Raw genomic sequence first — 27,993 nt, 5'->3', positions numbered from 1 at the left:
ATATCTCCAATTCTAAAGGGGATTAATTTATCCAATTAAGCTGTTAATTAAAAAGACTCCTACAGAATGAACTGCAGGCTACCAATTGCATTTTACATTTTCATTGTGCTGGGCTCAAAAGCAATTTCCTAAATCCTTAAGAGCTCCAAGTTACTGCTTCATATTCCCCGTTGAGGGTGCAGCTGGGATTTGCTAGCTGATAGCCAAACTCATTTCCTCTTCCTTTGGGGCACACAGCTAGACATATATCCTAGCCTCCTCTGTGGTAGGTTTGCCCACGTGACTAAGTTCTAGCCAATGGAATATGAGCAGAAGTGACATAGATAACTTGTAGGCCTCTACCAAACCTTCTACTCAGTATTTACCATGGTCACTTCTCCTTCACCAGCTTCTTGTAGGTGAGCATGCATTCAATCATGTCGAGAATGGTGAACCGCTATATGAAAGGAACATGGGTCTCTAAATCACCAACCAGAAGAGAAAAGCACACTGATCATTAATATCTACTCTGTATGTAATGAAAATAAGAACTAAACTTCAATTGGATTAAGACATTGAGGTGATCTGCTTTAACAGCTAGTGTGATCTTAATAAAGAAAGCAGATGAACTTGAGGAACATGCAAATATGTACCTAAAACCTAATTGGGAAATAATTGCTTCCTTCAAATTTTTATCATACATATAAATTGAAGCAGAGTCAATACCTCTAGTTCTATATCAGGGTGGGGAACGTCCAGCCCACAGGCTGTATAAGGCCCATGAAATCATTTGGTCTGGCCCTGCCAAGGCATTAGGAGTTAATTAAATGTTTGATCACATACAGCAGGCTAATTTTTAAGGTGATAAGTTTGTCTGGCCCACAAATGATGTTATAATTACCTAAATGGCACCTGGTAGGAAAAAAGGTTCCCCACCTCTGGTCTATACGGTCCAGAAAATCTATCAGATAAACCACAGCAAGAGATTCTAGACTTCTTGCCCTCATTTCCCCAAAGTCCCTTCTTCCTGCCCATGCTTCAGAGATCACTCATAAACTGACATTTTTATGCATCTTTCCTTCTGCTGCTACCCTACACACAAAAATTCTTATTTCAAAGGTCAGTTCACACACACTCTCTAAGAAGGGCATTAACAGGCCATACTCAGTTACTTACTACCCACCAAGTCTTCATCCCGTCTGAGGTCGAGCTCCTGTACATGGATGTTGTCACACAGCTACTATGATACGAACCATTGCATACTTTCCCAGATCTTAGAACATATTCATGCCAGAAAGATCTTTCAAATAATCAACAGAGTTGGGGATGGAGGCGGACTGGGAGAGGTCAATGAGGGGAAAAGGAGACATATGTAAGACTTTCAACAACCAAGATTAAATAAATAAAATAATCAACAGGGATTATTTTGTTAATTGAGACAATTAACAAAACAAAATACGCATTCAAATGAGACATGTATCAAACCTATTTAGAAATAATTAAAATTACAGATTAGGTTTTCTTTCACTGATGAAAAATTATGGTAATACCTTTGTGTTGCTCATTTCCTGGTTCACTTTGGTGTGTTTATTCAAACATGGTAGCGTCAGATCATGGGGAGTATCTTATTTTCATTTTCTGTACTCGCACTGACAGCTAAACGCAAAAATTCACCAGAGAAGTTAGTGTGAATGCTGTGATATGCCTCTGGATTTGTCTGGACTCAGGTTAAGGCAGTCAAGCTTTTGCTGTACTGCACCGCTGAGTCATTGTCCAGAGGTCGCCAGGGGACAGAAACTGCTCAGCACTTACAACTGCAAGTTGCATGGGGCAAAGAGACTCCAGTAGCATGAAGGCTGCCACCCTAGAGAACCACAGCTAATTAGAAAAGAAAGCACACAGAAGGTAAGGCTAGGGTGCCCAGTAAAAGGGATTTTTCCCTGTGGTGGTTGATAACTTGCTCAGAAGCCTCTTTTTTCCTCAATTGGAATATTATTGCATAAGCCATCAGCCACACGTGTTGACTTACGTCCTGGATGAAAATGCGATGACGACCTCGCAAGTCTCTCATTGTCTGTGGATAAAGTTACTGCATTCAAAACCCACTTTTCTAAGCCAAAAAACCTAGTCTAGTACAGTGCTTTGTGTGCTTTATGGGCAAATATTATTGTCTAAAACAGAACTAAATATGTTAATAGATGTAATATATTTTAGTATTCTTTAAAATAAGAGGAAACAGAAATTTTTCAACTTTTTATTGTCCTTAAAATGATTGTTCACATTGTTTCACAAGCAGGGAAAGCAAATACAATGACCATTTAGATAGAAAATGCATCATCCAAGAATATCATTCTTTAACCAGTGGAGCACAGCCACTGCCGATGAGAATGTTATTGTATGATATAACCATATATCCTTTAATATGCAACTGAGACATTATGCTAAAAATATCAAGGATGAAGCCTATCAAATACTGAGATTATAGATATACTATAAAATAAGCGTATTTAGAGATGGGTATTCTAAGGGATGAAGGCTAACGCCAAGGTCAGCAGCCAAAACACAAAAGCTCGGCCTTTTCTGACTCTGGAATACTTGACAAGTGATTTCAAACTTTTCCACTTCTCCGGCATGAGCATAACCTGTATGGCAAGCCATAGCTCCTACTTGCTTCTTAGCAATGCTCCAGGGCTAAGTCAGATAAAAATTTATGTGCTATGCTTTGAGCTCCATTGAGGAAAGGCACTGAATAAACTTCAGGATAATTTATGAATCCTGAGCTTGCATTAATCATGTCCAAATCTATCTCATAAAAGGAAAAAAAATGGAAATAAGAAGCCATTGCTGTGTGGTTGGTGAAAAGCTCAAGAAACTTTGGGCAATGGTGGTAAGCCCAAACAATACCATTTTATATACATGAAATCCTTGACTAATCCAGATTTTCATTAAAAAAAAACTAACTCCTTCCAATGCCCAGAAATAGTTCACTGGCAGAACATCTGGCATATGAATCAGAGAAGTGTGTTATGGCAGTCCTAATCTGAGATCCAATATCTAATTTCCTTTTAATTTACCATAATTATTTTTATAAAACTTTATGGCTTTCCTTCAGTGGATGTCCTTAGTGAGGATTGCCAAAATACTGCCTTCTCTTCAGAATCACATTTTTTAGGCCAGCTTCTCCCAACTTGTTTTCTTCCCTTCCAATTGCATTTTACCCTCACCCCTTAACCTCTGTCGACTTCTTTTAGCAACCTGTATTGAATAGAAGGGACAACCAGAGTGTAATCTGAAAACATAAACGCAAGCAGGTATTCAGAAATACAATCCTACTAGTACATTGTTCTAGCTAGTAGTCATGATTTGGTACTAATGCTTTGGTTTTGTTTTATTTTAATAATGGCCATCCTTTCTACAACTTTCAGTGCAACTGAGTTATATCAAGTAGAGTTAACGAGAACAAGGCAGGCTCATATTTAGAAACTATGAGGTTCCCAAGTGGTCACCAATCAGCTTTTCTAAACCAACAAGTGACCGAACAATTCCCATTTTCAAAGTCAAAATTATATGCTTTCATCAAACACTGCCTCTGATTTGCAGGAATGTGTTTATTTGGAGTTTAAAAAGACAAACATCGAAGGAAAATGCTTTTTCCTAAAAGCATAACAACCCTCAGCTGATTTTAAATGTCCAAGAACAGGAATAAAACAAGGAGTATGTTGTAATGTCTAAAACACATCAGAATGACTCTTCTACAGAAAAGGGACATATGTTTCCATCACCCCTAACCTACGAGTGCTTGTTTTTAAAATTACAAACTAATGTCATAGTAAGCCATAGTTAAGAGGCGGAAAAGGTAGCTGCCCTTCAGAAGTTTATCCATTCGGAGAGGAGGAAGTCAAGGGGAAAATCACTCTCCTCTGACTAACACAGTATAATTATTTTCCTCATGATGGTGCCCCTGCATTTTTCTCCCTTTAGAAGTTCCCATGGTTACAAAAGGACAGGCTACACACACACATATATTTTTTTTAAAAAGGATGACAAATCACAAGGTTGCAAAATGGCCTCCTATAGTCGGTCTGAATTTGTCATTTTGCTTTAGAGATTTTCCCATTGGCCCAAATAATCCAGAATCACATATACAATGAATAAATGTAAAAAGAGGGGTGGCTATTTTAAGAAACTGGAAATGCCAAGTAAACACTTGAAGGCCATTATGATTTTATCATGTACACACACACACACACACACACACACACACACACACACACTGATAAGAGAGAGTTCACTTGAAAGGATAAAGTTCTGAAGATCAAAGCGGTACGGCTCTTCCTTACAGACTCTTTAGAAGAAGACTTGAAGCATAAAAATGTTTATTTGAACTATGCAAAGAATTTTACATTTAATCAATAGATTCGAAAATGACTTCAATCAAGAAATGTTTCAAAAAGGTTTTTTAAGTGAGAGCTAACATTAACTGAGCCCAAACGGAAGGGTACTTCGCGACCTCCTCAGTGTAGTGTTTGGCCCTTCGCACTAAAATGGAATGAAAGCTATCTGTTCCCGATGGGAAATTCAAACAGCACTGATTTGGTGCCTACTAGTTTTAGAAACAGGAGGATGTACATAGAGGAGGATAACAAGACAAACAGCAATTGGACTAAAGAAAAGTGTCTGACAGACAGACATAATCACTGAGGTTTGAGCAGACTACATCAAATTTTGGAGATTTCATCTCCTAGTGTCCCTGTTACGTAAGAGTTTTGACTTCTTCTGGGACTTAAGGATGTATCCTTTTTCCCTACTTGATAAACTCAAGTCCTTTACCAAGTAGCCTTTCTCCCAGCCTTGTTCATGCCGACTTGAACAGGGCAATCGGCTACATCGGATACAAGCTGTGAGGCCATTTTCATCCCAATAAATTCCAAAGCTAAATCAAGAATGTCATCAAAAATTATAATATGAAGATAAAACATATTTATAAGGTAACTACCTAAGATTTAATAAATGCTGGGTAATGACAATACATAAAATCTAGTAACGCATTTCACAGAGCAGGAAAACCTCCCAGATATCCAAGAACATGTCATCATTTAGGGTTAAAAGTTTAAAAGACAGAATTTTTTTTTCTGGATATATTCTACTTAGGCCCCTGCAAAGTTGTAGACTACAATGCTATGTACCACTTAGCTGTGGCTGACACACTAAAATGGACAATTGCAACAGTTCGGCAGATAGCGTTTTAACAAAAGTTAAGTATCCTAGAGATTTTTGTTGGTTTGGTTCTCTGAAGAAACATGCTTGGTTCACTTCTTGTATTCCATTTTTTAAAGCCTTACAACTTTGAAAAGATACTGTCTAGATCCAAGCAATACCCAAATAATGAAGATGCATGAAAAATAAAGGTCCTCAGGGGAATATAGGCCTAACGTAATAGGACGTGCATGCTCAGTGCAGCCTCTACTGGCACTGTACAGCTCTCTCAGGATGGTGTACGCCAGCAGTCCAGCTACCAGAGTCGGCAGGAATTCGTGCCTCTATTCATCGTGGAATTGGATGGACAGTTAAAAGCTTTCTGGAATTCTTCAAAGTTGCTAATAGCACCATTGACCCTAAAAAAAAGATATTTAATGTCATTTAATTCTTATATATCAACAGGCTCTAATTAAAAGTGTAGCAGCATATTGTTAGAAGGGACGTTGCAGTAACTTGATCTCTGTATAGGGCAGATAACTGAAGCCCCAAATGTTTAAGTGGACTTCCAAAAAAATTTAGCAGAGCTGAGGCTAGAACCAGCACCTCCTCAATACCAGGCAAACAATCCTGTTCATCTTCCAAATATTTTCAAATCCCTATAAACTGTAGGATTTATAGTTACAATATAATGAGTATAAGATTGTATAATCCTAAACTTTTACAAATGCCTATAAACTGTAGAATTTATTGACACTTAGCTTCAGTATTTTTTTATCTTTGGGGGAAGGTATAACTGATATAAAGCGTACATGTCATAAATGTAAAATGTGTACAACATACTCATGTTACTATCAATCAGATCAAAACATGAGATATTTCTAGCACCTAGACAGCTCCCTAGTGTGCCCTACCAGTATCACCTCCAAGGATAGCGACTAGTCTGACTTCTATAGCCATAGATTAGTTTTACCTGTTTTTGAAATTCATATGAATGGAACCACACAGTAGGCACTCTTTTGTCACTGACTTCTTTTATTCAATATTTATGTCCGTAAGATTCAACCATGTTGTTGCTATCACTATCTTTAAAGAAACCGTTCATTCTACACAAAAACTTTCTCTAAATTCCTATTATGTTTGAAGGTTCATATGTATCTAGAATCTGCTTCATGTAACAACAAACCAATGAATGGTACTATCTAAGAGTTATTAGTGAGTAATTTTACTGGCATTAACTTCGAAATCTGGGGTTCTTGAAAGTTCCCCCAACTGCAATAAAGGCTGCAGATTCCTACTTAGCACCCTGGTTGTAACTGCCTTGTGGAAGTGGTATTTCCATTGTGTGATTTACACCGTACTCAAAATATACACTTATTGCAAATATCACTAATAAGCCAGCAGAAAACTCCCTCTTTGTTTATTTCTGACTCAACTGCATGTTCAAAGGGCTGGCTTGAAGATTCAGCATTCTCAGTCACTGACCATTTCTTCCCTAATGACTTCTTTACCTATGAGCATCTGAATGAACATAATGGCCAATATCCAAAAAGCATCCCCATAACCTCCTGTGTTTTAGCTGAGGTGTGAAGGTAGGGATGGATATTTCATGGTGTGATTCATCCTGTGTAAGTGTTAAAGATAGAATTTAGTTGCTAATTAGTGAGTATGTTCTGCAAAATTATCAGCTAAAATCCAACATTACAGGCAACTAGTTAGTAAAAGGACATTCCTTTCTAAGAACTTATCTGTTGAGTAATTAATCTACCGCATTTGTCAGAGGGTGCACATTTTAGTCCATTAGAGAATGTCAGCATTCTTGACAGTTTAGGCTAGTGGGGGACAATTTCTAACACAGTGATTAGATTGTATGCTATTGGGTAATTTATAGTCAATTTCTGAAGCATGTTTAAGGCAAGGTTTTAGGAATAACATTTTAAAATATAGGAGAAATTTTAGATGATTTTCTTGCAATATGCTAGTGGACTCATTTAAACATTAAATATAAAAACATACAGATATAATGTTCTAAGCAAAGAATGAATATAGTTAAGGTTTCCTATATTTCCCAATATAACTCTTGTCCCCTACTATAGAAAATTTCCCTCAAACTATATTAACCTTAATTTTATTTTTTACTTAATATTTTATACATTTGGCAATTAAATAAGATTGTTACTCATAATCCTTTTCCCTTCATATGTAAGCAAATGTTTCAAAATAAAATTCAAACTAAAAGCCAAAATACAGAGCTTTTGACTCTAAATGTGAATTATAATAGCTTAATATGACCATATATCCTCCTTTGTGCTCAGAGCTATTCAGAAAATGGGCACTCGTTTATGTTTGCTGGTAGGCTGCATAAAGAATCAGATGCATTAAATACTATACTCTATAACACAAAATAAACCAGAGCTCTCAGTGTTTTAAGGCACAGTAAGATCACATCCTGTCTAAGAAGAGACTTTTTGGGCCCAACCAGTTTCTATTTGGCCAGTATTTTTGCCTGTAAAATGGAGATATCACAATTCACAATACAGGCTTTGGTTCCAATCACCTATTTGGTAAAGCACTGAGGTGGCTGCACAGGGGAGGAGGGGAGATGCACATTAAAAACTAGTGTTAAAAAAAAAATACTAGTGTCACCCATTTTCCCTTTTACCTAAACTCCGGAGGGCTGTGAGCACCAATCTGGACTTGTTCTCGGGCAGCTTCTGGTCTATAGGAATTGCACCTGACCTAGGAGAGAAACGCATACTGGTAATTACATTTCCATTCCAATTACACATTTTCTACTGCTTTAGCTGCTCCAAATTATACTGAAGAGTAATTTTAGACTCAATGGATGACAGTTTTAGTAAATCAGATAAAACCTTAATCTGTAGTAACATCTATTATTCTAATCCCTGGAGTAGGTTTTATCATTGTAAATAATTCTACAATTTGAGTAAATTAGGAAGGTTTCTAGGCAAATGCTATAAATCAAGAGAACACTATATATGCCCAGGAATCAACCAATGTATTCATTCAATTAATATCATGCTTGGAATAGCCCTTATTAAATGTAACCATATTTGATTCAATAAAATGAATCAACCACCATTATTGAGCATAGTCATGAGAAGTCAGGTTTTTGCTTGCCCTACCTTAGTCCAGCCCTTTGATAAGAGGACACTTTTCCATCTCCTTTGAAGTTAGGCATGGCTATATCACTTGCTCTGACCAATGAACTAGGAGAAGTGATATATGTCACTTCCTAGAGAAGATTTAAAAACTGGCAGAAGTTTAAAGAGCCTTCAGAATAATTTAAGATGCTACACTAAGAACCAGGGCACATTTCCTCATATTTCTTTCCTACTCCTGTGGTGACCATGGAAGCAGATGTCAAGATGGAGACTCTAAAACCCAGGTCCTTGAGTAATAACTATGAGCAGAGACCCATTCATGACCAATGTTGGACACAGACCATGAACAAGAAATAAACTTCCCTTGTTTAGTTTGTCCCTGTACCATAACCTACTTAATCCTGACTTGAAGCATGTCTTGAAGCATGATATAGTCTTGAAGTATGAAAAGAACTAGGACACATGAATATGACTGGGGGCGATTTAAAGTGGAAGAGAAAAGGGAAGCAAAGACATATTGTATTTGAGAAAAAATAAAAAGAGCAAGACACTCAGCGTGGCTGGACTGTGGTACCTAATGGGCAGCAATGGGAGACCAGGGGTGATGGTGAAGGTGCCAGGTTTCTGAAATTCTGACCAATATCCTAAAGTGTTTAAACTATACCTAAGCATAAATATGAGCAGTAAATGATAACATCATATTTTAGAAAGTTGTATCTGTCAGGGGAATATAGAAGGAAATTAGAAACTAGTTAGAAGATTATTTATATATGGGCCCAGGAACGTTCCCAATGAATATCCACTAAATGAGTAGAAATGGGAATGGAAAGAAGTATAAAGATAAGAAGATCTGAAGGGGGAAATTGGCAGGTCACAGGAACTATGGGGATATAGGAAGCAGGAAAGGCGATATGATGCTATCACATTTCCTAAAGATAAACCATCAGTCTCTGCGGTTCTAAAGTTAACTTTGAAGATGTTTTTTCTAATATGATTCCTTAATTTCCTCAGAAGCTAGCTACTGTGAAGTTGTTTCTGGCACTCCATTTCTTATATTCTTATACTAGAGGCCAAGTGCACAAATGTTGTGCATGGGGGCGGTCCCTCAGCCCAGCCCGTGCCCTCTTGCAGTCTGGGACCCCTTGGGGGATGTCCTCCTGCCAGCTTAGGCCCACTCAGCAGGCGGACCTCCCCAGAGGGGCCTTAGCACTGCCAAGGCAGCTGCACTCACCAGTCATGAGCTCAGCTTCTATAATACATTGAGCATCTGTCCCCTGGTGGTCCTGTGCATCATAGTGACCAGTCATTCTGCCGCTTGGTAGATTTGCATATTAGCCTTTTATTATATAGGATTATTGTACAGTATTGTCTTTGCTTCCTACATCATTTAAGAGAGTGCTAAAAACACATTATGGTTGTTACTATTTTCCTAGAACCTTCTTAGGAGGGAAAATAACTTTGCTCCCTATAAGCAGACATATTTCAACATGCAAAATATTTAAAATCTCCTCACTCTGTCAGTAGGAAAAGCTTCAAGATAAATTTCTCATTAGTGATATAAAATGGTTTTCCATGTTTCCTAAATCTCTTTAGTTTAAAAAAATCAGATATGGTTTGGAATTTTATTTGAGGACATTTCAAAACTATGATTGTTAATGTTGCTATCAGTTTACTTCATTCATCTACAAGGAGCTGTTGTGAACTAGAATGTAACTAAGATGGACCTTAAGTTAGTAAGTATGAACCTGAATAAGAACTGATGGACCTTGCAATTTAGAGTAGGGACCAGCAAACTTTTTCTGTAAAGGGAGAGATAGTAAATATTTTAGGTTTTGCTGACCATAAGATCTCTTTCAACTACTCAACTCTGCTGTTGTAGTATAAAACCAGGCATGGACAATATGTAAAAGAAAGTGCATGGCTGTTTTCCAATAAAATGGCACTTATAAAAATAGACAGCAGGCCATATTTGGGTCCTAGTTTGCTAATCCCAGCTCTATAATGTTCTGGCTATGTGTGTGCGCGCTTATTTTAGATATATGACCCAGTACTGACCTATAACAAAGTCTCCTTCATTGAACTGTATTTGTCTTATACTTATCAAGTGTCTTCAATATACCCAGGATCTTTGCTGGGTGCTATGGCGATACATAAGAAATGTAAGGATCCAGAAAATTAACTGTGAAGTTAAACTAGAAGTCTTCAATATTTTGAGAACATTTAAATATTCAACTACATGGTAATGAAGTAAGTATAACAGAATTGGAGATTTACAAAAATGAGAACTGGATTTCTTGTGGAAGTGTATGGATGGTGTGGAGGAGGTGAAACTTGACATGGATCCTGAATGATAAATATGGGATTCAATAATCTGAGGGGGAGGAGTAGACAGAGGGTGACATTATAGAAAGAAAATAAAAATCAAAGCCAGAGACAGTAGTGAGCATGGCATCATGGGGTGGAAGTGAGGCCACCTTCCTAGCAAAAGATGAGTTTTATGGAGCTGTGGGCATTAAGAGCTGGTGGGGAGAGTCGGGTAAGACTGAGGAGAACTTTTTAGAAAGGTAACTGAAATTGTTTGGCCTCAATGCATTAGGACTTGTGAGCCACTGTAGTTCTTCAGCTGATCGGTAATGAAATGAAAGTGGTATTTCAGTGGTATGTAAGATAGACAGTGTTGGAAAGATGCCAAAGGCTGGAAAATGTGCCATAATGCTAATGGAATAATCCAGAGCAGAAAAGATCAAGGCCTAGCCTATAGATGACAAAATAGGGTAATGGGGAGAAAGACGCTGAATCTGGAGAGCAGGTAAAAGAATGAAACATCTAACTTTGGAGGTGTATGTCATAAAACAAGGATAGGTAAATCAAATAAGACCTAAGAATCCAGATTTTTCTAAGCAGGAAGACCCAAGGACTGGGGGTATGTTAAAAGAAATGGGAAGACTAAAAAGAAAAGTCCTTTTGTTCATGATTACACTTTTGTTGATATTGGGTCGGTAAATGATAATTTATTGAGAGCTGTTATGTCCAGCTTTTAGAGATAAAAGACCCCAGACAGGTGAGAGTCATTTAACCAGAGTTAACTGAAGGAGACATGGGAATGTATGAATTTACTGAGAGAGAATACTAAGACTTAGGAACCAAAGGTTGCACCGATGAAAACTCTTGTCTAGTGTTGAGCATATAGATACACATTTGCCTACTTGAGGCCATGTGTCAGAACCTTCCACAATCCATCTTTGATTTTTTGAACATGAGGCCTACACATTTGTGACATAAACCACTAAAATAGTTAATAGCAATGAATTAGCACTTGCTTCGTTAGCCAAAGACTGGAACCCAGAATTGTGCCTTTAGTGCATTTCTATTTCTGCTCGAAGAGCCTATTAAACTCACAAAAGAGTTACATGACTCTTCTTGACTTTATTGTTGTTTTCAGCTCTAACAGTCATCAGATATTCATTTGACAGTTGAGAACACCAATGAATGAGTCATTAAAAATGGTTATTAATAGTATCAAATAGTAACATTGGGAAGTCAGGCTATATTACACAAATACCAAGTGAGTTACCATAGTAACCCTTGATTTAAAAAAAACCAATAAACTTTGATTCAATCAATTAATTGTGTCTCATAGTTGGGGGACTGGTGAAGGGATTTAGAACGTACAAATTGGTAGTCCAAAAATAGTTCCAGGGATATAAAGTACAGCATAGGGAAGCCTATATAATGAAAGTGTAGTATGCAAATTGTCCCCTCGAGCGAGAGTTCAAAGGAAAGGAGGGGGGATCAGGGCAGCGGCTATGGCGGCAGGAGAGTAGGAGAAGGGAAGGAGTACCCAGCTGGCAGCTGACAGCAGCTAGAGACCCTACCAGTGCATGCATTTCATGCACTGGGCCTCCGGTATAGTGAATAATATTGTAATAACTATATGTGGTCCAGGTGGGTACTGGAAATATCACGGACAAGGTTTTATAAAGTATGTGAGTATCTAACTAATATGCTGTACACCTGAAACTAACACAAAATAATACTGAATGTAAAAAATGCATCCAATTAAAATATAATCAGCTAAAACTTTATGTCTCAGAGAACACTTAAAAAATAAAATTTGCCCAGCTGGCATGGCTCAGTGGTTGAGGGTGGACCTATGAATCAGGAGATCACAGTTCGATTCCCAGTCAGGGCACATGCCCAGGTTGCAGGCTAGATACCCAGTGTGAGGCATGCAGGAGGCAGCCGATCAATGATGCTCTCTCATCATTGATGTTTCTATCTCTCTCTCCCTCTCCCTTCACTTCTGAAATCAATAAAAGTATTTTTTAATGAAATTTACCCTGAAAACAAGCAGCAAGATAAAATTTCAGCTAAAATCAAAGTTATGCTATTAAATTTTTGCTCCAAAATTTTGATCAAGGAAGCAAGCCAAAGTCCCACATTTCATCTTTGATGCCCCTTGCTGGTTCTACTCACATGAGCATAACTCAGGAAGAAGAGCTGGTTATTGGTGAATGTGATACCTGGTAGCAGAGGCTCCTCAACTCCCTGCCTCTTGTCATTTATCCATTTCCTATAAGCCTGGTGAGAGAAACAAAATGAATGATCCTCTGCAATGATGGCTTTTCTCTTCCCATCCAGTGCAGAGATAGTAAATATAGCCTCTACCATGTGCAAATTGTATTTTGTCAAGGTTTCCTTTAAGAAAACAAACCTGGAAATGCAAATCAATGTTGTATGGCTTATCAGTGAGGCAAATTCACCTGCAAAAGACCTTACATTCAATAAATAGCAAAGCAGTAGGGCCAAAGTGCTCAATAACTACCCCTCCTGGCGGGGGGGGGGGGGGGGATGTTTTTTCTTTTCCGACCAGGGAACAAACAAATCAAGCACAATGACAAAGCCGATGGAAATAGATTTTGGGGTCAACATACTGCCAATTTGGAAAACAATAATCTTCAATAACCATCATCTTGTAGAAATAAAATGTTTTAATTATAATAGAGGAAGGATTTAATCTTGGAATAACACCCTGGTCTTTACATTGAATGGATTTAGCTTTATGAAAATCTTTCCATATCACCCTTATGTTTCTTGTTTAACCACAAATCAGTGGATGATGAAAGCATTATTACGGATTCTTACCTGGCCCACTATATGAGAACCACTAGCCTCCGGTCATAATATGTAAGTTTGATATTTTAAGAGAAAATTATAAGGAAGGAAAACTCATATGAACCTAGCCCCCAGGAGATTTCTGTAGCCGCCTGATTTGATACTATTTCACATATATACATTACATATATATATATATATATATATATATATATATATATATATATATCTTATTATGTATCTGAAAACTATCTTTTAAATACATGATTCTTAATAATAAATATTATTGTTTAGGAAGTACTGTAACTTTACACCCTAAAAAGAAATGTAGCTCTATTCCTATAATAGAGTATAACACAGTCAATGGGGCAATATATTTCTACTTACAGAAATTCACAGAATTTACAGAAATCTAACTCCTCAAGAACATGACTATGCTGTAAATTGAGATGTACCCATACGGTGTTTTAAAGCCTAATTTTAAAAATCACAGCAAATGTTGCAGTACATACCCTAAAAGCTTCCCGCAGACCTCCATTATCGGCAATATTTTCTCCCAGGGTCCTCTTCCCTTTTACCTAAGAAAAAGAAAAAAGAGTGCTTCACAGCCAACTATCATTCAGCAAGAGGCATAAATAGGATAGCAATAAAAAGTGCCATATTTTAAAAAGAAAATTACATTCAATAAGTCAGAAGTAGTCATAATATATTTTGATATAGAAAACTAACCCCAGCAAGGTGCTCCTGAATATAATAATTTCTATTTTATTATGCAACACATTTCTTTCTCACTAACCTCTTTATTCTCACCCATTTAACCAACTCCAATAAAATGTTTAAAAAAATATTCTCAATGACTCTAGTCTAAATGGGGAAAAATAAAAATGTCAATAGACAGATTATCTGATTAACTCACATAATGTGAGTATTCTTTTCAATGTGTTCATGTTTCCAAACTTACCATCATATAGGAACAAGAGTTTCAGACCAACTATCACCAGTTTACCTTCACCCATTTCCAAGAAAAATTAAAAGGAGAGTCGTTTTCATGGGGAACAAAGGTCAAGGCTTGCAATATGTATTATATGATAACTAGCCGAGCACGGCGAAGAACTTTTTCTAAACATTTGAAGATTGCTCCTTAAACCCTTTTATAGTCCATGACAAAGAACAATCTAAACCAATACAGCCCATGAGCCAAGAAATGTAGGCAGCCTGTAAAAGCTAGAAAAGGCAAGGAAACAGATTCTTCCCTAGAGCAGTTAGAAAATAAAGCAGTCCTAATGAGACCTGAGTCAGACATACAGAACTGTATAATGATAAAGTTGTATTATTTCAAGTCACAAAGTTTGTGGTGATTTGCTATAGTAGCAACAGGAAACAATACACCCTGTTCTAATCCTTCAAGCCATTGATCCTATCCACTCTTTATTTTCATGCTAGCCCAATCACCCAAGTATCAGGCAATACAAATAAATGAAAACATTTGTATTTGACTACATCGAACTAAAAGTCTTCAGATAACATTGATCTCTATAATCACCCTGGACCTTCCCAGCTTCAGTCTCAAAAAGTTACCACTCCAGCTTTACATATTATCTTACACCACAAACAAAAATTAACTAAAAAATGGGATAAAGACTTAAACACCTAAAACCATAAAACTCCTAGAAGAAAACAGACAGTGAGAGCACCTTAACAGTGGTCTTTTTTAAAAATCTGACACCAAAAGCAAAAGCAAAAATGAACAAATGTGACTACATCAAACTAAAATGCTTCTGCACAGCAAAGGAAACATCAACAAAATTAAAAGGAAACCTACTAAAGGACAGAAAATAATTGTACTAGTAAATCGTGTATCAGATAAAGGGATAATATATAAAATATACAAAGAACTCATACAACTCAATAGCCAAAAAAACAATTTAATTCTTAAAAATGGACAGATGATCTGAATAGACATTTTTCCAAAGAAGACATATAGATTGCCATTAGGTACTTGAAAAGATACTGAAATCATTAATCATGAGAAAAATCGAAATCAAAACCACAATAGCTACTATTAAAAAGACAAGAAATAACAAGTGTTGGCAAGGTGTATAGAAGAAGGAACCCCTGTATACTTTAGGTGGGAATGTAATTAATGAAACTACTATGGAAAATGGTATGAAAGCTCCTCCAAAAAATTAAAAATAGAATTACCATATGATCTACTAATTCCACTTCTGGGAACGTATCCAAAGAAAATGAAAATCCTAATTCAAAAAGATACATACACCCCCATATTCACTGCAGTAGAAACAATCTAAATGACCATTGATGATAGATGCATGAATAAATAAGATTTGAAACACACACACACACACACACACACACACACACACACACACACACACAATATGGAATACCACTCAGCCACAAAAAATAATAAAATCTTGACATTTAAGATAACATGGATGGACAATAGGTTGTATTATGCTATGTGAAATAAGTCAGACTTAATTAAGTCAGACAGAGAAAGATAAATACCATATGATCTCACTTACATGTGGAATTAAAAAAAATGAAACTGAATTCATAAAGAAAACAGAGTGATAGTTGTCAGAGTCAGAGGGTGGGGGTAAGGGAAATAAGTGAACTTGTTTTTGTTTTGTTTTCAGTTTAAATAAACTGAATTAAAGCTAATTTTTGTTAGTCCTCACCTGATAATATTCTTCCATTCTGTTTTAGAGAAAGTGGAAGGGAGGAAGAGACAGAGAGAAAGAAACATCAATGTGAGAGACACATCAATTGGTTGCTTCCTTCACACTCCGACTGTTGTTGGGGATCAAGCCTGCAACTGGGGTACATGCCCTTGACAGGAATCAAACTTGCCATCCTTCAGTCAGGGCCAAGGCTCTATCCACTGAGCCAAACCAATCAGAGCTGAATTAAAAATTTTTAAGAGAATAAAATAAATAAGGCTACTGATTCTCTCAGCAGAGCTTCCTTGACACTACTGCTATTCTTCCAGGTGAAGAAATACAATAGTTTAGCTGGGCTCTTGATAATTTTGACTACTGGTTAGGGTGGGATCATACCTTAGACATTTTTCATGGGAATATCTGAGCAAGAATTGTTGGAAAACTACTACATCATTTCATCTAGTCATTACAAGAGGTGGACAGCTTATTTATAAGGTTGCTGTTCTTTGTTTCAGTATAAAAAAAAAGCAGAGGGGAATCAGAGAAATACAAATTTAAACTACAACAAGACATTGCCTCACACCTGTCAGAACTATCAACAAACATGTGTAGAAGAGGATGCGGAGAAAAGGGAACCCTCATGCACAGTTGGGGGAGTGCAGATTGGTGCAGCCACTGTTGAAAGCAGTATGAAGTTCCCTCAAAAAATTAAAAATGGAACGGCCTTATGACCCAGATATTCCACTCTGGGAATACACCCAAAGAAGCCCAAAACACTAATTTTGAAGAAAATATGCACCCCTATGTTCAATGCAGCATTATTTACAATAGCTAAATTCTGAAAGCAGCCCAAGTGTCCATCGGTAGATGAGTGGATAAAAGAGTTATGGTACATTTATACAATGGATTACTATGCAGCTATTTAAAAAAGTAAGAAAATCTTACCATTTGCGACAGCATGAGTGGATCTGGAGAATATTATACTAAGTGAATTAAACCAGTCAGAGAAAGACAAGTACCATATGATTTCACTTATATGTGGAATCTAATGAACAAAATCAACTAGCAAAACAGCAACAGACTCATAGATAAAGAACAGACTGACAGCTCTCAGAGGGGAGGTGGAAGGGGGGTGGGTGAGAAAGGTGAAGGGATTAAGCTAAGAAAAAAAGGACTCATGAACACTAGCAACAGTAGGTGGTTGCCAAAGAGAAGGGTAGGGGAGATAGATGGTAAAGAGGGAGTTAAATCGTAAGGGAAGGAGACATCCCTTGGGGCGGTAAACACACAATACAATAAACAGATTATGCATTACAGAATTGTATACCTGAAACCAGCATAATTTTATTAACCAATGTCACCTCGATAAACTAAATTTTTTAAAAATGTTATGGGTGACTAGCTATCCTGCTCAGGACCAAAAGTTAGAATTTGTCCCTTGCCATCCTTTGGCAACCGATGGCTATAAAGTAAACCCATGCTTCTTTCAGTCAACACCTAAAATCCCTCGTCCTGCTAGAGACTTGGATTTTAACTACTCTCCAAAACACAGCACATCTTGATACAATCTTGAACTGGAAAAATAAAAGAATTTGTATTCCTAAAAATTCCCCCAGGGAGAATGAAGCTGTTGGCCAGGGAACCACACTTTGAGCACCAATGGTCTAAAGCAAGCTAACAACCAACGAGAAAAAATCCATAATATGTCCCCTTCACCACTGTCATACTCACATTTAAGCCAGCTTTCTTCCAGTAATAGCTGCTATACTGGTTAACCATACACTTTGTTTTTTCCTTAAACTTTTCTTCGGAGTCGAGAGACCACCAAGGATCCAGGTTTCCATTTTTATCATATTTTCTACCTAGCAAAAAAGAAAGTCAGAACATATTTGTATTATTTATGGAAACTAATTTCTTCATCTTCCCTATCCCTCATTTCAACAGGTCTTGAAAAAGAAGTCCCAAGCAACAGAGACTACTCCTGGGAGCTGCTCCCACCTTCTCCCCAATGTTACAGGTTCATTGTAAAAGAGGAAAAAGGAGAAAGAGGTTTGAGGAAGTTCTTTCCTTCGAAGCAACAAAGAGCGTTTTAATAAGATTCATCAGCTTATGGCACGCGCCATTCTTAACCAATCTTGGATTCTCTGTTGTCACCTAATACGACCCAAAATCTTCTCTGCATTATGAAATGATGGCTTCATTCAGAAAGCCCATGGAGGGAGTCGGAATAAACATACCAGTGAAATTCCAAATGATCCATAGGGACAACCCTGATGAGTCATTCACACCCTGCGACCGCAGCCCCTGACTCAACCCTATAGGAACGTGTTTCCTCCAAGTCGCCCGGAACTGAGAGCCACTGAAACCTGTGTTATGAATCATTCCACAGCCATCTGTGTGGATGGAAGGCCCATCTGTCCTGTTATGACAGGAAGGTTGCTCTAAAAAGAAAACTTTGAACAAGAATGGAAACCTCCAAAACATAATGGGAAATGTTTTGTTTTTTTCTTCTACAGGCTCACTCTTCACTTTCTAAAACCCTTAAAAAAATGTTTGGGTGTATCTGAACTATCTTCTGTATTTCACTCAAGATTACTATTGGTTTACTTTAGTTGTTGTTGTTGTTGCTAATCCTCATCCCAGGATACTTTTTCCATTGATTCTTTTAGAGAGAGTGGGAGGGGGCAAAGAGAGAGAGAAACATCAATGTGAGAGAGACACATTGATTGGTTGCCTCCCACACGCACCCCAACTGGCACTGGGGCATTGAGCCTGCAACCAAAGTATGTGCCTTTGATCAGAATCAAACCCATGACCCTACGGTCTGCAGGCTAATGTTCTAACCACTGAACACCCCGGCTAGGGTGGTTTAAATTTGATTATGCAGAGAACTCTTTGTTGGGCATAAAAGAAAGCTCCCTAAGCAAGGGTGTTAATTTCTCCGGCTGATGTGGCTCAATGGTTGAGCATCGGCCTATGAACCAGGAGGTCACAGTTTGATTCCTGGTCAGGGCACATGCCTGGTTGCAGGCTCCATCCCCAGTAGGGGTTGTGCAGGAGGCAGCTATCAATGATGCTCTCTCATCATTGATGTGTCTATCTCTCTCTCCCTCTTCCTTCTTCTCTGAAATCAATTAAAAATATATATTTTTAAAAATATGTTAATTGGAATAATCTGAAGCTCTTCAATAAGGCTAGATGCCACTACCACCCTCTCTGGAAGAGTATGGAGTCACCGTTCTCCAACCACTAACCAACCAATTATAAAACAGATACTGGGCATGTCCTTATATGTACAATGTACTGTTCTAAGTGCTGATTACAGAGTGAAATTGCCATCATTAGATTTTGTTCTTTGAGGGACAATCCTAAAGCCATCTAGAAGATTCTGAGGAAGAATTTTACTTAAATTTCCTAGGAAGAAAGACCCAAAACCAAGAGAATAGCACTGGCTTTTGTTTCTTAGACTATCCTCTCAGATAAACCAAGCATGCAAAGCCAGAAAGTACTGCTCTGGGTATTCAGGTGACTACAAGGCAGCTAGATTTTAACAGGGAGGAAAAACCAGGAGAGCACAAAGCCTGTGTGGCTAAGTAAGGGCTAATGGGAATACAGGAAGAATTGTCCAGAAGGAGAAGAACCAAAAGGGTCTCTGGCCCTGGGTAGGCACCCAGGAAAGGGTGTTGGAGATATCACAGACATGAAAGAGGTCCCTCTATTAAATAGTGCCTTGAGCCAGCCGGGTTCCCTAGTCTACATGGAAATCTTTGTGTGGATGTAGATGTGATCATAATTTGCTGCTAATTCATAACTTCTGTAGATTTCATAAGGCTTCCCAATAATACTCCAAACTTAAAGGAGAAAGAAGTGTTGTTTAAAAATGGTTAACTCTCAAGGAGTGATCATTTCTTTAGTTTATGCCATATTCTGCTCTTTTCTTTTGCTTAAATGTCTTCAGGATACATAGCATATTCTATATTATGCATTATTAGGGAAGCATAGCCTTTTTAAAATTCTGAATATATGCCAGCATAGAGAAAAACAGAGATTGAGCATTGCATAATCCTTGAAACAGTATAAAGGAACCAGTCAGCCAAGCTCCAGATTCCTAACTCACTGAGTATTCATTTGGCAGCATGTATAATCATCCTCCGAGCAGAGCTCACACCTCCAGGGAGAGCATCTCAAGATGGTGAATAAAGAAATGACAAAGGGAAGAAGCTATAAAGAAATTCCTATAATTATTGTGGTAGCTACAGCAATTGTAATCTAAATGCACAACTAACTTCACTGAAATGACAAAGTCATTTTTTTCATCATTCTAGCCCAATGCAATGGGAACAATTATTTATTTATTGCAAGCTATCACTGCAAGACACGGGGAAAAGTTTTCAATCAGTAATCATACTATATTGGGTAATTGTCAATCTATGATGATGCCATTATGCAAAAATAATAGCAACAATTAACATCCCATAGTCAACATTATCATAAAAGCAGCAGCTTATACAATGAACCAGTACTTACCATTATTATCAAATCCATGTGTAAATTCATGTCCAACAATTACTCCTATAGCACCATAACTCAGAGATCTACAACATAAATATATAATTTGGAGAAAATTACAAGCATGAATCTAAGAACATAATCCTTTTTTTTTCCAATGAAAAGCAAAGATAATTTGTTTTTTAGTACCCATGTTAATAATCACAAAATTATTTAAAAAATCTAAATGTGCCCTTCTCATTAAAATGGTCAAACAAAATATAAATTCTAACATTCTCATTATGACCATATATGGGCCTTATTTTTCCTATGCTATGAAATTAGGGGTGTGAAAGAAATGGTTTCTAAAGTCCCTTCCAGCCCTAAGATTTTTATTATTCTATATCAGCTCTAGCTGTAGTTTATATTTATAAATACCCAAAGCAGTAGCAGGGTCTGAAAAGATCCTGTCAGTCAACATACCATTTATTTTTTTATCTGAGAACCTGTTGAAAAAATCACTACAGACTTAGAAGTTAAATTGTTTTTCAAATGTAGTCATAAAAAAGGAATAGAGCAGAGATTAAAAGGGATCAGTCTGCTGTCAAGGTAGTCACGTTTCTCTGCTTTTGTGACAGACACGCTCACGACTGAATGACAAAGACTGTGAAGCCTTAACCAGATTTGGAAAAGTCATTTTATCGTTTCTCTTCACCTCTGAAGATGCGTGTGGTAGATTACCTACAAGGGCGACCACTGACAATTCCATCCAGCCTGGTTGCATTGCCACCTCCTTCCATCAAGAGGCAACGACTTCCTTTCCCTTACATCTGGACAGGCCTCCGTATTTGCTATGCTCAACAGAAGGCACAGAAGGGGCTGGATGTGGCTTCTGGACCTAGGCTGTGACAGGCCTTAATGTTTGAAAGTGTCCTGCTTGGAAGTCAACTTCCATGTAAAGAAGGTAGACTAATCAGCTGGACGCAAAGAGGCCAACTGAAGCAAGCAAGAGACAGCAAAAGTTGTCAGACTTCTAAAGGAAGAGACGTGGCTGGGCCCCAGCCTTTCAAGCCAGCCCAACTGGGTGGGACAGCAGACATGTGACTAAAGTCATCTTAGATCCCCTGGTCCCAGGCAAGTTGCTAGCCAACAAACACCACACAGAACAGAGACAAGCGTCTCAGCTGAATCTTGCCCAAACTGTGGCTTCTTGTGCCAGTGATGGTTGTTCAGTGGTGCTTTGTTACATGGCAATATAACTGAAACAAGCATGTTAATGACATATGAAGTAATCAATAAGGGGGCTTCCACTCATGTGTGTCTGGGATCTTCTCTCTCAGCTTTAAATTCTATGAAGGTCAAACCCTTATCTATTGATTGCTGCTAATTCTCTGTTCCTAGCACACAGTAAGAAAGTAACAACAGATTAACGTTACCGTTTCATGCCAGTGACAGATTGATCTGTACCTTATTTTAGTTATTTAACGTATGGATAAGGATTACAAACAACTTAAAATCCTTGTGATGAGGATACTTCCTGAGATTTGCAATGATGCTAAAAATACCAGGATTTCACAGTTGCTTCCTGACATGCAACATCAAAGTAGCCCGGTAAACAGATAGGACCAGTAAGTGGAAGAAACGAGAATTTTTGAAGCAACATGTTATTACAGGACATAATAATCCTTAACATGCTAATTGTTTGTCTCAACTATACCCAAGGAAGTGCTGCAAGATTTAATTTTTCCCCTTGGTGGCAATTCTTCCCTTTGTTATTTCTTTCCTGCAAGGTAATTTGCATTTGAAAAAATGCTTCCTACTGTTTTTCCATCATTGCAAACCTTCATTAAAGAAGTAAGAGTGAAATTATGCATTTCAATCATAGAGCTATCATAGCAGTGTGGGACAAACTTGTAATTTTACATAGTGCTAATTTTTGCAGCAGTAGTTATCACTGTGCAGCCTGTAACATCTCGTTTTTTCCAGACCTCTCAGCCCTGACAATCATATTCGATTCTCTACAAGCTTTGGTCAGTGCCGTTGGATTTAAGAGCTGAACAATGGACATTTACCGGAACTGTTCTACAATAAATATCCCTTCAGAGAGACTGCTCCAATAAGCTTCCTACTTGCAAAGGGGAACAGAGAATTCCGAAAATGATTGAATCATTGTAAGTTCTGATTCTCAGCCAAATAATTACAATCCTCTGGACAGGAGACAAAGAAGTGATTTTACATGACTAAGCCTGACAATGATAATGATATATAATACTAAATTCACATATTCCATGTTATCGTTATCAATGGACATTATTTAAATTAGCATATCATAAAAATAAACAAATAAATAAAACTATACCTTTTAACAATACTGGCCAGAAAAAGAAGACTCCTGCAGAGAAAAATCTAGCCTTCCAAAAATAAAGTGGGAAAGATGAAATGTTTCTACCTACTCAGCTTCTCTTTTGTTCTTACTACCGAATGGACTTAACAAATGCACAGGGTTTGCTGTCAACAGGGAATCAATCATACTGCTGTCTGGAGCAACCATTATCTCAAGCAGTCATCAAGTAAGGGCTACTCTCTGCCTGAATGTAGATTCATAAAAATCTCCGAGTTAGAAGTGTCTTTAAGGTCATCAGCTCTACTCCTTAGCTGAAGCAGGGCCGCCCTCTACAAAAACCAGTTCAAAAGGTCGTAAGGCTTCTCCTTGGGCACTTTCAATAACCAGGAGCTCACCCCTTCTGTGGTGGCCCATTCTCTCATCAGTGGTTGTAAATAAAACAGATCTCGCCCAAGCCACTTTGGCTCAGTGGATAGATAGAGCCTCTGCTTGAGGACTAAAGGGTCCCAGGTTCGATTCTGGTCAAGGGCATATGCAGGGGTTTCAGGCTTCAGGCTCGATCCCCAGATGGGGGCATGCAGGAGACAGCTGATCAATGATTCTCTCTCATCACTGATGTTTCTCTCTCTCTCTCTCCCTCTCCCTTCCTCTCTGAAATCAATAAAAAATATATTTATAAAAAATAAAAATAAAATAAATCAGGTCTCCCTGTTGTCAAAATGGAAACTCTTTCTTATGTCTTACTAGTATAGCCATTGGACTAGTTCAATCTCTCGCTGAACACCCTCTGACACCACTCCCCCAAACATAGTAAATCATTCTTCCATCTTAACTTTCTTTCAAAAAATATGAAGTTATGAGGTTCTTCCTCAAATGCTCTCTTCTCAAGGTCTTTCAACTATTTTTCTTCAGTCATGAACTTACACCAACATCTCCCAAAACATAGAAAAAGAGGGATTTTAGGGACCTCTAGGTTAAACACATTTAAATAAGTTTCTTTCTCATCTGCCTGAGGACTCAGCGGGGGCGGGCGGGGGGGGGTTTCCAGGTTCAATTCCAGTCAAGGTCACATACCTTGGTTGCAGGCTCCTCCCAGGCCCGGGCCCTGTTTGGGACTCATGCAGGAGACAACCATTCGATTTGTTTCTCTGTCTTTCCCTCTCTCTTCCACTCTCACTAAAAATTAATGGGAAAATATTCTCAGATGAGAATTAACAAAAAATAAAAATAAGTACATAAGTGAGTCTTCGTCTTACAGAGATTCTTAGGAGGTTTTATGCTGCTAAGTATTGTGGTTCTCCAAAACAAAGGGAAGGGGAGGATGACTTACCTCTATTACTACTTCATGGAACACACGCTTTGGAATATGTTGTCTTATGCCATTTACAATCCTGATTCTCTCCTCTGGAAACAATTCAGCCTACCAATGCCCCCATCATTTTACCCAACCCTCAGGGAGGACTAAGCTGGCCAGTGTGGGCAGAAAGGATAAGCACTAGCTGGTTCTGAAGGCTATCTGTCCAGAACAGATGCATGTATGGGAATCCATCTCACTGGACTTTGATTCCCATGTGTCCAGCATCACCATATTTCCAATGCTGATCTTAATGGAGGAGGGTTTCAGCGCAGACACAGAACTCTCTAGGAAAAAAAATGCAAATCTCTCTTCCACTGAAGTCTCAAATATGGCTCAGCATAAGGTTGAACTAACAAATACTATTATTATGTCCTAAGTTCCTATTATTTTAATTTTTATATTTAAAAAATCATCTCACAGATCCAATAAACAATTTCATCGAATCAATAACTTCAAAATTGAACCAGACTATTTCCAAGTCTCCAGGTATATAACCACAAGAACAGAAGATCAGTGCAATTGCTAGCCCAAGACCCAGGTTAGACTTCTAACCTACAGAACTATAAGCAAATAAATTTACAATGTTTTAAGCCACCAAGTCTGTGATAATTCATTATGGCAGCCATGGAAAACTCCTCCAACACACTTCACTGGCTTCCTGCCCTCCTTGTCTCTTTTCCCCGCTCTCCTGCTGGTGTTTCCTGTGTCACTCCCAAAAGGACTATGTGCACTTGAATCCTTGTCATAGGCTGTGCTTCTGGGAAAGCCCAAATCAAAACATTGCCACCATATTTAAACATATTTAAATTGCCATTTATATAAACCAAAATACAAGAGACTGAACTTCTAAAATCAAGACTAAATTTTCTGTGCACTAAAGCAAGCAAAAGCACATAATAAAAGTGGTAATATTACTGACAATGAATATTATCAGAATTTCCAGTATGTATAGAAATTCTGCATTACTTCAGTCTATAATCTATTGGTATTAATGACCTTTAAACTGATATACATAACTCCAGACACTGCTAATTTTTATTTTTAATATATTTTATTGATTTTTTACAGAGAGGAAGGGAAAGAGATAGAGAGCTAGAAACGTCAATGAGAGAGAAACATCGACCAGCTGCCTCTTGCACAGCCCCTACCGGGGATGTGCCCTCAACCAAGGTACATGCCCTTGACCGAAATCAACCCCGGGACCTTTCAGTCCGCAGACCGACGCTCTACCACTGAGCCAAACCAGTTTCAGCCAGACACTGCCAATTTTTAAACTATCATATAGCTACCCAGATTTCTAAAGACAAATTTGATTATCTTTACTTGCTCAAAAAAATTCAATAATTCAATATTTTCTATTGGCTATTAATGCCCAGGCTCTTTACCCGGCATTCAGAGTCCTCCATATCAAACATCAACCTTCTTTTCTTGAAAACTTTTCCATTGCTTCCCTTTGCTACCACTTAAACTAGTCAAACTAAACCTTTGCTAGTCTGTCATCACATTTCTTTCCTTTTCTCACATTGTTTCTTCTATCTGGAATATGGTTTGTTTGTTAATCTTCACTCGAGAATATCTTTTCCATTGCTTTTTAGAGAGAGAGGAAGGAGGGAGAGAAAGAAACATCACACATTGATTGGTTGCCTCCTACATGCACTCCAACCAGGGTCTAAAATGGAACCTGCAACCAATGTGTGTGCCCTTGACTTGGAATCGAACCAGCAATCCTGTAATACTCGGGCTGAAGCTCTAACCAATGAGTCACACCGGCCAGGGCTGGAATGGTTTTATCGATAGATCCATCAACTCAAATCCCAGAAATCCTTCACGCTCCAAATTTTTGTAGTATGAGTCAATGCATAAGTGAATAAATGCATAAAAATTATAACTACCTGTATATTAGTTGGCTTTTCTGTCCAGACACATGCCCTGGCAATAAGAATCAGAAAACAAATACCTAAAATGGTGAGAGTGGGTCCAGCCCACGCCAGGTTCCATGTCCTCTTTTTGTTGAACAACTTACTGACTTTGTTTTTTGATTTTTTAAACTTCTATGTTCTGCCCAAGCAGCATGTTCTTCCTTATTCGTCAATAACTGCTTTCTTTACTCGTTTACTTACCGAGGATATTCTGTTCCCCAAAAGAAAGGCTTCTGGAGCTCTCCTGCTGGAAATCCTGGGAGAAAGACAAACAAACAAAGTGTAAGGGATACAGAGACTGACTTGATGGTAAGTACCTGGTTCCAGCTTTAGCTTTAAAGTTTCAAAGGCCCATATGAAAGGTACTCCTCAGGGAGCTGGGAACCCTCCAGGAGATCCAACTGTCTTATCTCTAAGATGATCTTAATTCAACTGAATTTGAAATGAATACATTACATCAATTTCTCTTTTATCATTTTCATATGATTTATTTTTTTAATTTATCTTTATTGGTAAAAGTATTACAGATCCCCCTCTACCTTTCACCCACCCCCTGCCCCTGGCCTTCACCACACTATGGTCTGTGTCCATGGGTTTATGTATATATGCATGAGTTCTTTGGTTAATCTCTCCCCACCCACTCACCCACCCACCCTCTGCCTTTCCTCTAAGACAGTCTGTTCCATGATCCTATGTCTCAGGGTCTATTTTGCTCATTGGTTTATTTTTTAAAAATCTTTATTACTGAAAGTATTACATATGTCCCCCCTTTCTCCATTGACCTCTCCCAGCCTGCCCCTGCCTTCCACCCCAGGCATTCACCCCCTCTATTGTCTGTGTCCGAAGGATATACATATATGTATACAAGTTCGTTGGTTGTTCTCTTCCCATCTACCTACCCTCCCCTGCCTTCCCTCTGAGGTTTGAGAGTCTGTTTGATGCTTCCATGTCTCTGGATCTATTTTTGCTCATCAGTTTATTTTGTTCATTAGATTCCATATATGAGTAAGATCATGTGATGCTTGTCTTTCTCTGACTGGTTTATTTTGCTTAGCATAATACTCTCCAGGTCCCTCTATGCTATCTCAAAGGGTAAGAGATGCTTCTGCACAGCAAAAGAAACTATCATCAAAATGAAAAGGGAGCCCACTGTATGGGAGAACATATTTAGCAACGATATATCTGATAAGAGGTTACTTTCCAAAATATATAAAGAACTCATACAACTTAACAAAAGGAAGATAAATAATCCAATTTAAAAATGGGCAAAAGAGCTAAATAGACACTTCTCCAAAAAGGACATACATATGGCCAACAGACATATGAAAAAATGTTCAATGTCACTAATCATCAGAGAGATGCAAATCAAAATGACAATGAGGTCTCATCTCACACCTGTCAGAATGGCTACCCTCAACAAATCAACAAATGACAAGTGCTGATGAGGGTGCACAGAAAAAGAAACTACAGTACACTGCTGGTGGGAATGCAGACTGGTACAACCACTAGGAGAAACAGTATGGAATTTCCCTGTTACATCAATTTCAAATTGTGAAATTGCTGTGCACTAGAGCCCTGAATACTCAGAGTGTGCAGGAGACTGCCAGCTATCCAGCAGCTTCCCCTAATACATGAAGGATCACCTTTATGGACACTCAACCTGTGCAGTCATACCGGCCCTCCCATGCAGAAGGACCCTGAACTTGGTTTAATGCTCTGCTGTCACTGTCTTGAAACTCTTAACTTTATCTTTGGATATGATTTTATAAGGGGCATCCAAGGGGAC

General features: G+C 38.1%; 1 protein-coding gene across 1 annotated transcript in view; it reads right to left on the bottom strand.

Moving 5' to 3' along the window:
- Window positions 1-2,220: 2,220 nt before the first annotated feature.
- Window positions 2,221-27,993, bottom strand: part of PHEX (phosphate regulating endopeptidase homolog X-linked) — a 185,936-nt gene continuing 160,163 nt past the window's right edge. The window contains exons 16-22 of the mRNA XM_036439857.2: window positions 26,409-26,463; window positions 20,627-20,694; window positions 17,831-17,961; window positions 13,928-13,993; window positions 12,777-12,881; window positions 7,838-7,914; window positions 2,221-5,594 (exon numbers count right to left, since the gene is read on the bottom strand). Coding sequence (XP_036295750.1) covers window positions 5,492-5,594; window positions 7,838-7,914; window positions 12,777-12,881; window positions 13,928-13,993; window positions 17,831-17,961; window positions 20,627-20,694; window positions 26,409-26,463 — 605 coding nt within the window. The 3' untranslated portion in view covers window positions 2,221-5,491. The remainder of the gene's footprint in view (window positions 5,595-7,837; window positions 7,915-12,776; window positions 12,882-13,927; window positions 13,994-17,830; window positions 17,962-20,626; window positions 20,695-26,408; window positions 26,464-27,993) is intronic.

Source organism: Pipistrellus kuhlii, unplaced genomic scaffold (assembly GCF_014108245.1).
Source record: "Pipistrellus kuhlii isolate mPipKuh1 unplaced genomic scaffold, mPipKuh1.p scaffold_m20_p_16, whole genome shotgun sequence".
Taxonomy (NCBI): Eukaryota; Metazoa; Chordata; class Mammalia; order Chiroptera; family Vespertilionidae; genus Pipistrellus; species Pipistrellus kuhlii.
The sequence above is the reverse complement of the archived record's forward strand: the minus strand, read 5'-3'. Positions and strand labels throughout refer to the sequence as shown.